General features: G+C 40.3%; 1 protein-coding gene across 2 annotated transcripts; it reads right to left on the reverse strand.

Moving 5' to 3' along the window:
• Positions 1-3,962: 3,962 nt before the first annotated feature.
• RP9 (RP9 pre-mRNA splicing factor) lies at positions 3,963-11,455 on the reverse strand. Of its 2 annotated transcripts, XM_002197108.7 has the most exons (6): positions 11,158-11,455; positions 9,490-9,520; positions 8,573-8,702; positions 8,165-8,256; positions 6,674-6,735; positions 3,963-5,596 (listed from the first exon to the last, which is right to left on the reverse strand). In XM_002197108.7, exons 1-6 carry the CDS (start codon positions 11,445-11,447, stop codon positions 5,386-5,388), a joined length of 816 nt encoding a protein of 271 aa, XP_002197144.7. In that variant the 5' UTR covers positions 11,448-11,455; the 3' UTR covers positions 3,963-5,385. The 2 variants fall into 2 exon arrangements, with proteins under 2 accessions (XP_002197144.7, XP_072781929.1); XM_072925828.1 differs by lacking the exons at positions 8,165-8,256; positions 9,490-9,520 and having other exon boundaries at positions 5,166-5,596.
• Between the last annotated feature and the right edge of the window lie 1,376 nt (positions 11,456-12,831).

Below are 12,831 nucleotides of genomic sequence, written 5' to 3' on the forward strand. Positions count from 1 at the left end.
CTCCCTGTTTTCTCTGGAGATTTTTGATTCCTTTGTAGAGACCCTGAGATATGGGTCTGAAAGGTAAAACAGAAGTTTTTAGTGGTGTGTCCTGTTTTCTGACTTCTTACTGATGACTTCTATGACTTACAGCTGATACTGTCCCTGGAATTCTTTTTATAGAACTCTAAGACAATAAAATTAGGTCTGTGCTGAATAGGAATAATGGTAACAGACTGATCTAGATGAGGTAGATAGCTCAAAAATATGTAATTTTTTCCCCATGTCTATTAAGGCTATTATTACTGTGTGAGGAGAATAAATATGATATTGCCAGACTTGAATGATTCACAAACAAAGTGATAGCATCAGAGAAGAAAACAGGGAAACAAAAAACCCTAATGAAACATCTGGTTGTCCTTAAAAAAAGGTAGGGTGAATGGACAGACAGAACTTGTATTTTGCCTTCTCTCCCATGTTCTTAGTCTGTCTGTGCCCTAGAGTAAGCTACATGGATAAAAGTAGCATTTCCTGTGACTGTTCAGGTTTTGTGCCTACCTATTACTCGTTTGACCTGTAACTGAAGTTATGCTGTTTTCCTTCTTAGTGAGGCGTAATGATGTTTCCCTATTCAACTGATGCTATCTCTCTATTATTTTTAATACCACCTGGTTAATTGTTAAAGCTCTGCTATAACTACAGCCTTTCCCACTAGCTGTTAGAGAAGTCATGGTGATAACAAGTTTTCAATTTCTTTTTACTTCAAGCAATGAAAGAAAAGAAATGCATTAAAAATTCTTATTTGGCTTCTGTGCCAATCTCTGCACCAGAACATCAAAGAATAAAATGAGGAATTCAAGCATGGAGCTTTTTACCCCCCATTTCTGTTGATAGCCTTAGCTGTGTCTTTTGCTGCTTACCTTATAAAGGAATATTCATGACCTCACAATCAGATGGCATTCTTTCTTCTGGGAATGTGTAAGACTTGACAGGTACTCCAAATTATCATCTTGGTCATCCTTTTACAGGCCTTGCACTACTCAGTGTGATTTCTGCTCAGATGCAAGAAGCAATTTAGGGCCTGGTGATGCTCCTGAGAAGATGTGATGGAGTAGCAGTAGAAGAGTTTACACTCTTGAGTGTAAAAAACTCAAAGAGCTTTAGCTCTTTATCTGACAACAAATGCTATTTTAAACTGGTTATATCTTGTACTGTATCCATGCTATGCCCAATACTTAATGTAGTATGCATGAATGCTCCAGGGTTCAAGAAATAATTCCTTGATAAAGTCATATGCAGTGTATTCTAACAGCACTAGTCTTGTGACTATAAAACTAAATCTCCTACTTGGCTTTTTTTCCATTCAGCAGCATGGACAATTTGTAGATTGCATCTTAACTGGCCTACAGCTGAAAGCAATGTTCCAGTGAGTCAAAAGGCCATGCTTCACAAAGGCTGTGAAGTACAAACTGCATTTAAAAGACTGGGAGTTCAAACTTAGGCTCTTGTTTATTCAGCCAGGTAACTAAGGCACAGTGATATTGGTTTTGCAGATGCACACACGTGTCAGCTTTGGTTCCCACTGCAGCCAGACTGACTGCCCAGTGACTCACTGCAGAGCTGGCAGCACTGTGAATTTGTAACTGTCGCAGTACTGCATTGCCTTGGAAGTTTTCACACGCTTCCTGCAGCATCTCCTGAAAGGCAGCTGAAGAATCTATTTGCTGCTTGGCACACCAGCAACAAATAGAAGCCTCCGAGATTGCCATACTGAGAGCATTGTTTGGAAAGACTTACTGTCTGGGGCTCAGGATTTCTAAATCATTATTTGTAGCTAACTGAAACCTCTGTTGCAAAGTGAGTGTGGTGTAATTACAGATGTGCAGTTGTGGATTCTGTTGGCTGGCCAGGTATTAATTCTGTATTTTAATATTCAGTTTGGTAGCACCTGGATGGCATGAATTTTTTTTTTTCCCTTTTACAGTGTCTGGTGTTCTGCCTTATACTGGAAAATATTAACCACAGGTTTTTCTATTAAAATTAAACAAAGGCAGATCAGAGCCAATGGCAAAAAAAAGACAAACCAAACCCAAAAAGCCTTTAACACTCATGGGATGCCAACTGAAGGCATACCAAGGAAAAACAAATTCATTCTTTGTTTTAGAGCACTTAGCTTCCCCTGACTTGCTGCAACTGGCTGTCTCACTCAAAAAGACTATAAACCCCAACTAAATGACTAGCCAAAGAAATAAACAAAAATATTAGTATTTTACCTGAACTACCTTTCTTACAGAAATGATGCAGAGTATTAAGATAAAAGACCTGGGAATCTGTATTGCCTTTGAGGGTTGTTTTAGCTGCATTAAACACTTATTTAGCTTCATGGGACTATATAATTTTGTTATTAATATCACTTGGACTTTAACAGAATGTTCAAATGGAAATACATGTCTGTAAAGAAGGCCAGGAAAAAATGTTTTTTGAACGAAAACATTCAATAGTTATCATTTAAAAAGTAAGGCTAGTCAGTTTTTCAGGACTAAAACTTTATATTCTGCTTTTGGGGTTTACTTCTCCATAGAACTGTTTTTCATTAATCTAAAGGGGTGTTGGTATTTATCTCTCGTCTACATATTTTTAAAGGACTTATCTTAAATGACAGCTTTGGCACTGTTTAAAATGCCAAATGATGATGTGAATCATGGTTCTCAGCACTCTAGCCCGGGCTGTTAAAAGAGCACCTATTAATCTTAAGTCTATTGAAACTGTTAAATTTTGAAATGCTACTTTTATAAGTTGCAGTAAAGACCTACATGGGATATGACAGGGGCTTATGAAACTGGAAATTATATAGGGAAAACAAACAGGAATCGGTTACTCACACACCTTCCAGTGTTAGATTAAAGGTGTGTGAAATGAAACTAGTATGAAGCAGTGTGAAAGCCAATTGCTACAGACCAATAAATAAGAAGAATTCATTGCTAAGGAAAATGGCAAGGTTTATAAGCAGTGAGTGGATATAAAATATATATCCAAGGCCACTAAATACTAAAATCTAACCCATCATTCTAAGTATCTGCACCATAGGTACTCTCATTTCAATGAAGTAACAGAAATAATAGCAGAGCTTGAACTGCTCTACTGTGGAGGTATGTTCTATTAAGCATGATTGGAAAAACAGTGCTATAACAGACCTTTAGTCAGGCATAGAAAAGTGATTTGGTATCTCAGACATTTAAATTAGATTTGATACAAGTTAGAAATGGTCTCCTAATGTATTTTTCTTAATTGTTAAAATAATAAACCCTGATAGATACAAGATTCCATTAACAAAGAAGGGGATTGCTAAGAAAAAACTGTTTTTGTTAAACTAAGCTTCAGAACAATCTTAAATAATAAAAGCTGAAGTAACTAAAGAGGTGTTAAGTTAGCCCTGCTCTAGACAAGCCAGAGTAAGAGTTCTTTTGGAATGCATCAGGTCAATATCAGGCTTACAGCATCCGCTCAATAATCTATAAATGCATTAATCTCAGCACCAAGTGTGGCAATACAGGAATCCTAGAATGGTTTGGGTTGGAAGGGGCTGTAAAGATCATCTAGTTTCAGCCCCCTGCCATACACAGGGCCACCTCCTGTTAGGCCAGGTTGCTCAGAGCCCTGTCCAACCTGGTCAAGAGACTCGGTCCATTAGAGATCTCCCCATGCTATTTCAGCTGTTAAATCTTTTTCTGGTGAAAGAACAAGGGCCTTAGAATTTGATGATGCTGCTGATATATGGAACCACTGTGAATCACCAGTAAATCCCATCACAGGGAAATCTGCTAAATACAAGCGAAAATACAACTCTACCTCCAAGGTCTGGGAATATGATACAGAAACTTTCTGTAAGTAGGCCTTACTTATCCTGTTTTTCCTTAGAACATATTGCGAATGACTGGCAAGGAATGGGGAGTTATTTTTACGAAATCACTCTTAGACACGTAGGAGGGAGAAAAAACATTTTAATTTATACATTCCCTTGTCATCTCTTCCAAAGCTTTGAAGAAAATAAAAAAATAGCTGCATTGTAGTCTATGGTTCCTTGATTTTGCTGTAATGTCCACTCTACTGTATTAGAGCTGTATCATATGGTTTGTTTTTTTTTTTCAATCTTAGCATACCCACAGAGCCTAAATTTTATGGAAGTTCATTCAAAGCAAATCTAGTTTTCACTTTCCTTTTGCACAGTACCACTATCCATCATCTAGTTCCTCAATTCACAGCCCTGTACTAATGTACCTTGAGGTTTCAAAGAGAGTTGGTTACTGTAATGCTGTTTATAACTATCTCCATCTTCCTGGTTGAGTCTGCAAGATTATTTAAAAGAAAAGTGTGGTCAGTATGCAAGGTCTCCTAAGAACAATTTCAAGCATATAGTTGAAAACTATTTTGAGAGCCTTACACATTTATATTCTAATGAGATGATTCAAAAAAAGTTATGTCATCAAAAGTTATGTCATCAAATCTAGAAAACAAAGAAAGTGGGAATTTATTACTCCCAAGCCTTTTAAAAAGGAAATCTCCCTCAACTTGTATCAAAACAACTGATACTTCAGAATATGCAAAAAATCATATTTTTAATTTCTTACAAGGAACCCCCCTTTTAAAATAAGTAAACCTACTACCTCTTTACAGTTAAGTTGAATATTTAACATCATTACACTTGGCTCCCACTTCTATGGTTTAGACACTGTAGATGTTTCACTTTAGGTGTTTCAGAACTGTGCATTAATGACGGCGATATTGAGATTTTATTACACACACACCAAAAAAAAAAAAAATTCAAGTCTTGTTGATGCTGCAGTTTTGTCTCAAAGTAAATCCCCTTGATTACCTTTCTTCCCCTGCAGCAGAACTCTTTTATTTCCCTAGCTGCCAATATTAGGATAAGTACACAGAACTTCAGCAAGTATGCGCAGAATAAAATACAGTACAAGCACTGTAAGGGAATCCTCAGTGCTCTGCACGTTGCAATTTGCAGTCCTGTTACAATGAGGCTTTGTATATAATAAAATAACTTTATGGAGTAAAGACACTCCAACCGGCAGTCTGCTACAGGTTTGTCGGTGATCCCTTGGTGGTTGCCGCTTTCTGCTGCTGGTCACAGGCAGCAATGCAGAGGCCCCATCTGACCAAGCTGGATGAATCTCGGCATGGGTTTTGCAGCACAAAGATATGGTTTAATGCAGCTTTCTTCTTTCTGGCTGCAGAGGGGCAGAAGTGGATGCCAGTGTAGGAAGCTGTATGCATACACATAATGTTCCAAGTTTAATAAAGCCCTTTCTGGTGTTTTCCTCCTCATTCTTTGGATCTTTCCTTGCAGTTCACAAGTAGAGAGGTCAATGAGCATGCAGCAGGTGACTGCTGTCAGTCAGACTCTGACTTGTCATTTGATTTGGATAATTTACGCTTCCTCTTTTTCTTCTTCTTCTTTTCTTTCTTTTTCTTTTCCTTTTTTCTCTTTTTCTTCTTGTGCTTATGTTCTGAGGAAGTGGAGCTGCTGCCATCTTCATCATCCTCATCACTGCTATCAGATTCTGAGGTAGAGTCCTCCAGGAGCTGCTTCAGTTGCTGTATCCTGAGTTTAAAAAATGTGAATGAAAATCCCTTCTAGCTCATCCTCCCTCCCTAGCTTTTGTCTTTCCTTCCTGGCTTGAGAAATGGTTGAGCTGCATGCAAAGGGCAGAGGAACGCTTCCTCTTTTGTGTAATTACACTCTTCTTACAGATAATATCATGGACTGATAAAAGCAACTCCTCTGAGGCAAGCAGATGTTCTGCTTGCAGGGATTTCCATCCCATTGGATAGGAAAGGCAGACTAGCTTATTGGCTTATTTATGTGTGCAAAATAATAAGGCAACAGCTATCACCAGCCCACCTAGTGATAAGAAGTTCTGCCCTATGCTTATGCCTAAGGAGGCGTACTGGGATTAGGATATTATGACATTCATTGCCTTGCTGATACAGAGAAGATGTCAGTGAAGCTGACAAAGTAGGCTCTAACTGGATGCAGAAGTATTTTTGAAAGGCACTTTTCCTTTGAACATTCAAGGATTACTGGCAAATAGGGACAAGGTATTTGCTTATTTCATTGTTGTTGTCCGTACCCTCTTCAAGGATTCCTCTCCAAGAGTGCTGCTCTACAGGCTACCTATAGTTTGTTCAGTTATCCCACTGAAACAGTTCAAGCAAGAAAGCATAAAAACTGCGTCTTTATGTACTACATAATGACCTCACAAAAGCAGCAATATCAGATGCCTAGAACTAGCTTTCTAAACCCCCCTTGCATTTCTACTGAAAACATTGACAAACCAAATTCTAGAAAACATCTCGGTGAAGTCAGTGAAAGAAAAAAAATAAACTGTTTTTTCAGGCCTAAACCAAAAGCACACCTAAGTACCTCAATATTATGGTATAAATGCATACAACTGCTCTTTAAACTTTGTTTTGGGGAAAATACAAAAGCTAAAGAATTGATGTGATTGGAAGTACTAAATAGTGATTATTTAGAAAGTAGAAATGCATAAAGAAACTGCCATTAAAAAAATGTTCTGAAATACAAATAAGCTTCTATAAAAAGGTCACCTATACATTAGTGCCACATTGCCAAAATAAAAACTAAATTGAAAATGCTGTTTACTACAGACACACTCACCTCTTTTCTTTTTCATGACGCTTATTTTCCCTTATTATATCATACATTGGATCTTCATGTGCCTTTAAAATAGAAAACAGGAAATGCAATGTTATCACCAATGGTTTTATTTCCTAAAAAAAGGAACCAAAGCAACCAAATACAAGAGGCTTTTATCAAAAGATTGAATATGCTTAGCAAGCTCTTAATTCACTGTCAGACTTAGCACTGTTCACCTGAACTGGTGTATTTGCTTTAGGGAAAGGTTATCCAAAGAAGGGGACTCTCCTTAGGTATGCATCTCCCTACCTCTCCAATCACAGCCAACTATGAGAATCCCATACATAATCTGTGGGAACAGCCAGACTTAGATGGAATACTCAAGGTCAAAATAATGATCTGTACCGTACCCTTACAGTACATTTAAAAAATCTGGATATACACAAACAGGAATACAGGAGAAAGGAATATAAGATATGGATAATGAAGTTGTTCTATCATGCTATGCACTACCATTACTGGTTCTAAAATCAAATTAAATGGCCATTGCAGCAAAAGATAGCTGTGAAGGAAGACAGCAAATAAACTTTGCAGACATTTAAGGTGGGTTCATGCCATGCAAGAATGCAGAAAAAAGGTGGGGTGGTCATTTATGTTGGAAAATTAAGCAAACAAGTCCAGCTGAGAGGAGAGAAGGGCAACGCTGACCAGAGGTGGGAATTGAAATTTCAGGAGCAAATTAAAGACGTTGGGAATGCACCATGAAGGGCCTTGGACATACAACAAAGAGTTTGATGCAACAAAGAAGCCTGAGGGAAAATGAAGACTAGAGGCAATCTGGTAATGGGAAAGGGCTAAAAATACTCTTTGCAGTTGCATACAATCAGTACAAATCCAGAACTTGGACAGACTAAGTCAAGATTACATTTTTCAAGGACAGAAATGGGGACTTAAGATATGAAGTGATGACAGCTTGAAATATAGGTCAATGATGCAGAGCAACAGATATAGTTAAAGAGATCACACAGGAAGAATCTGCAGAACTGATACGTAGCTTCATGCAGCAAGAGATCAGACCTGTACACAATGACTGGATAACAGTCCTAGACAACAGCATTCATTATGTGGTTGGTCACAGTGAGAGCAGAAGGCTTTGAAGCAGCTGTGATGTGGGCAGCTCAAGCTTGACTAAACATTTTTTGTTATGTTGACATTTTAATCACACACACACAAAAGAATATAATGGTTGAAACAGGTTCTTGAAGATTTCCAATTTATATGTAAAAATTATTAATTTTCCTCTTGAAGAGTGGATTTTCTGCGAAGTAGTCAAACATCCAACCACACTGGTAGCTTTTTCCTTATTAGGAGATTTTTGGCATCTATGTTATACTAGAGACAGAGAAAAAGTCCTTAATAAGGCATCATCTAACAGGCTTATCTTCAGTTGCAAGATTATGCATTATCAGTACTAAAAAATACAAGCAGTAATACTACAATATTGGTACTCACTACTCTAAATTGTTCCAATTTCTGATTGCCTTTAATAAAGAATGGGCATTCCTTATCTCCTGTTCTGTGTCCATAACGTTTACATCTCCAACCTTTAAAAAAAAATAAGCATCAGTGAATTGCACCTCTTAGACAGATCAGAATAAGCACAAAATGCCAAAACCACATTTCTGAAAAATATTTTCAATCTGTTGGAAGAAACAGAGAAATACAACCACTATGTTGATAAATGTAATGTCCATAAAATACTAGGCAATTACAGCCTTCAAGATACTGTTTCCTTTTCTATCAATATGATGTCAATCTACCTGGACTTCATCATCTGTCCACCAGACAGTCTGCCCTCCCCCAGCGCAAACAGATGGATACACAACAGTCCAATGACATCTGGAATATTTTCGGCCTTACACTGCATAACTTTGACTTCTTTTCCCAAAGGCATCCAAAGCCCTTTTGTTGGGGCATGTGCCAGGAATTCTCGTGCACTTTCATTGCCTGGTACATCAGGTATGCAGTCTTCTGGTTTTGTTTCATTCTCCTACAAAAAAAAAAAGCAGAAAGATAAGGACAACAAAAAAACTTCCTTTTTTTAAATTTGCAAGAATTAATATTTCCAGTTCACAGACCTTCACATAACAGGAAATATATTCGTCCCATTACCTTTTTTCCTTGTAAGACACAAAGGATCTAAAATAATTGTCTCTTTCTTTTTTTCTTTCTTTTTTTTCCCACCCTTGAATTTTGCAGCCAGAACTTTGATGCACAGGAATTTCAATCCTTCCCATCCATTTTAGTAATTTATCTGAATAAATAATAGAAATGAAAACTTTACACAAAACAGAGACTTTGTTGTCTTCTTCCTGCTAGAAAGACGTAACAATTACAAGGAAGCCTTTACAACACAGAACAACTATTTTTTACGTTAAAAACATTACTTTATGGCTTAGGTATATAAATTTAGTAAATGTAATGGTCATGATGAAAGAATCATTTTGGCCTAAGCAATAGGGAGGAATCCTGAAAAGACATCATTCAAACCAAAAGTCTGTTTTCCACAAATAGCTCCCCTCTATCCACACAATTAAACACTGCATGAACTATGCTAAGAGATGATGAAAGACCTGGTCTCCTTCTATCTGACCCTGGGCATTTCACTCTGGATTACCAAGACAAAGTGGTCAGCTTGCAATGATTCTCTGAGTTTTTCCTGGGAAGCACTTACTTCTCTCTGTAATTTATATAGATAACATGGACACTTAAACACCTAAAGAACACGTTTTGTGAAAATCCCTCCTAATCCTAGAAAATAACTGCTTTTTACCAACCTTAATTAGCCCAGGGGGAGGTTTCTCATAGCTGAAAAGCAACAGAAATATTGTTACTCTGCAGCTTAGCACATACAAATAAATTGAAAAAATACATTTTTTTTTTCAGTGGTATTGAGTTAAAGCCTTCAGCTCATATATTTCCTAAAATTTTACCCTATAACTTATAACTAAGAACTACAGGAGAACATGGATAAAGCAAGCTGAGAGACAGCATTTATCATATTAGTATACATGTTTCTTGCAAACATCCTTCAGATTCTTATTCTTGTGGGAGCACAACCACTTCCTGAGGATATGTAGTACATTTGATTTAGCTTCAGTTACCATACATGCATAATTCTCTCCTCTTTTTCTGCTGCACCCCTCCCTGAGGTCTCCAAACTTCTTTAGTCCAGCACTACTGAAAAACAGACACAGCCAGCTGCAACTGTCAAGTCAGACAGTTCCTTACATCTAACTTTGCCAGCCAAACCTAATGCATAATAATTTCATCATCTTCTGTGCACTAAACCTAAAGACAGAACCCTACTGACCAAAGTATCATATTTTCTGCAGCATTTCTTTGGAGTTAACAATAGATAAAACATTTGTTAACATCCAGGTAGCAAACAGGTACTACATCGAGCACACAGGAAATGAGAAAATGCATGTGCTAAGGAGTTAAATGCCAACGCAATACAAAACGGTCTGGGAGGTAAAGAATACATATTACTTAGAAAGATGAAGGTCTGGTCTGTGTAACTGGATTTGTATTGGCTATTTTTCCCCCTCAAATCTCATCTGTATTTAAACAGATACAACATCTCCTGTAAACTGCCGTCTTAGTGAAAGTGTAGAGTTATCTTAGAAGAGAACGGAGATCTAGAGATTTTTTTGGGGGGATTGTTTTGTGTCCAGAGTCCTGAAACCATCTGCTTTATGAAGACTCTTTTCAACAGGGCTTTCCAGACATAACCCACATATTGCCTCAGCAGGACACAAAACAAGTGTCCTGGCTGTGCATAATTTTAGGCCATAAATTTGATGGCATAGGTGATATTTGATTGGCTGAGCTGTGCACTCACAGACACCCCTATATATCTATAGGACTGCCAGGCACAATCATCCTAATACCATAAGAACAGCAGGGTGGGTAAAGTGTGTTCATCCCATCTTTATAACAATAACTTTGGAGTGCTTTTTGATGCATTTAATAACAAACTGATTTTCACTTGCACGTGGAAAAGAAAAAAACAAAATCATGTTTTGTATACCTTCTGACATTTTTATTCCATTAAAACAATAATTCCTTTTCAGTGAAATAACATAAACTTTTTACAGCACCTTTTTATTTTATCCCAATTTCTTTTTCGTTCTTTCCCTTTTTTTTTTTTTTCCAGTCCATTCTGAAAAAATGGACTGAATATGCTGCATATGTCAGACTCGGAGGGACCCGGGAGAGCCCCTTCTGTCCCCCAACAAGCCCTTCCTAAGTCACCAAACAACTCTGCAAGTGGTCCCGAACCCTTCTACCAACTCACCCCTAAGGGTGCAGGCGAAAAATAATCACCACCCCCCAAAAAACCCCAAACCCTGCACTGTAAACGAGCCCCAAATTCCGGCGGGGTGTGCTCAGGGCAGAGCCGGGCGGGAGCCGCGGGCAGCCTCCCCTCCTCCGCTCCTTACAAAGACTCCAGGTGCTGGATCTTCTGCAGCTGCTGCGCCTCCTGCCTCTTCCGCTTCCTCTCATGCCGCTCCTGGCTCCTGCCGCCGCTCGCCGCGGGCTCCGCATGGCTCCTGGCCCGCGCCTGGCCGCCCCTCACCGCCTCCTCCTCGGCTCCCTCCTCCTCGTCCTGCCCCTGGCCCCGGGGCGCCCGCTGGGCCATGGGCGCGGCGGCCACAGCCGCGGCGGACGGCGCGGCCCCGGCGACGCCCCCGGCCCGCCCTCCCATCCCGCTTCCGGCCCGGCCTCCCATCCCGCTTCCGGCCCGGCGCCCGCTTCCTGCGGCGTCCGCCGCCGCCGCCCCGCCCTCACGGGGCCGCCCCGCTGCAGAGTCGGGCTGCTCACCGCGGGTTAGGAATAATGTGCGGACAAAACAAAACAAACAAACAAAACAAACAAAAAAAACCCCCAACGTCCCAGTCATTCCTGCCACTGCCCTACCTGCAGTGCTGCATCCAGCTCTGGGGGGCCCAGCACAGGAAGGATATCAAACTACTGGAACAAGTTGAGAGGAGGCCACGAAGTTGATTAGGAGGGATGGAGCACCTTTCCTGTGAGGAAAGGCTTGGAGAATTGGGATTGTTCGGCCTGGAGAAGGCCCTGGGATGATTAGAAACTAGAGAGGAACTTTACACAAGGGTGTGTAGTGACAGGACAAAAGGGAGTGGATTAAAACTGAGATATAGTAAATTTAGATTAGATTATGGAAAGAAGTTCTTTACTGTGACGGTGGTGAGGTCTCTGCACAGGTTGCCCAGAAAAATTGTGTCTGCTCCATCCCTGGCAGTCTTCAAGGCGGGGTTTGATGGGGCTCAGAGCAGTCTTGCCTGGTGGAAGTGTCCCTGCCCATGTAAGGAGGTTGGAACTAGGTGATCTGTAAGGTCCCTTCCAACTCAAAGCCTTCTGTGATTCATGCACCAGGACTGAGAGGTGCATGGATACACGTGGAGGAGCATGGCAGTGGGCAGGCTATGAGGTGTCAGGGAGCCGGTGTCTCCAGGGTGGAGGGAAGGCTGATGGGGTTACTTCCCCGTCCAAGTTGAGGATGCAACTGAGGGGCCTCTGAGGTTGGGGAAAGGGACTGGGTATGCAAGGAGGGCCCCATCATGGTGCTCATGGGGCATTCTTTACTGTGAGGGTGGCAAGGTACTGAACAGGCTGCCCAGGGAAATTGTGGATGCCCCATTTCTAGAAGTGCCCAAAGCCAGGCTGGATGGAGCACTGAGCAACCTGATGTAGTGAAGTGTCACTGCCCATGGCAAGGGAATTGCAGCTAGATGATCTTAAAGGTCCTATCCAACCAAAACATTCTCTGGTGCTATGATTCCATGTTTGCCAGTGACCAAAGTATGTGTAGCTGCAGGGTGGAGAAGGTCAGCATCCAAGCTAAAACCTGGAGTTTGATTTGGTTTATCTTTTTTAAATTTTTTTTTTAAGGGGTGGGTTGCTGTCTCAGAAGGTACGTGTTGGTTACAGGGCAAGGTTCTAATGCCAAAAAGCCTCTAAATAGAGACTTTATTTTGGAAGCAAACCCAGCAAGGTCTGGCTAGGGCCATGCTGCTGTGGTGGGACCTAGGTGACAAGCCAAGGGCAACCTGCTGTTCAGTGTATGAGCACCACTGGAGAGGCCAATCTAC

The sequence above is a fragment of the Taeniopygia guttata genome, chromosome 2 (genome assembly GCF_048771995.1).
Source record: "Taeniopygia guttata chromosome 2, bTaeGut7.mat, whole genome shotgun sequence".
Taxonomy (NCBI): Eukaryota; Metazoa; Chordata; class Aves; order Passeriformes; family Estrildidae; genus Taeniopygia; species Taeniopygia guttata.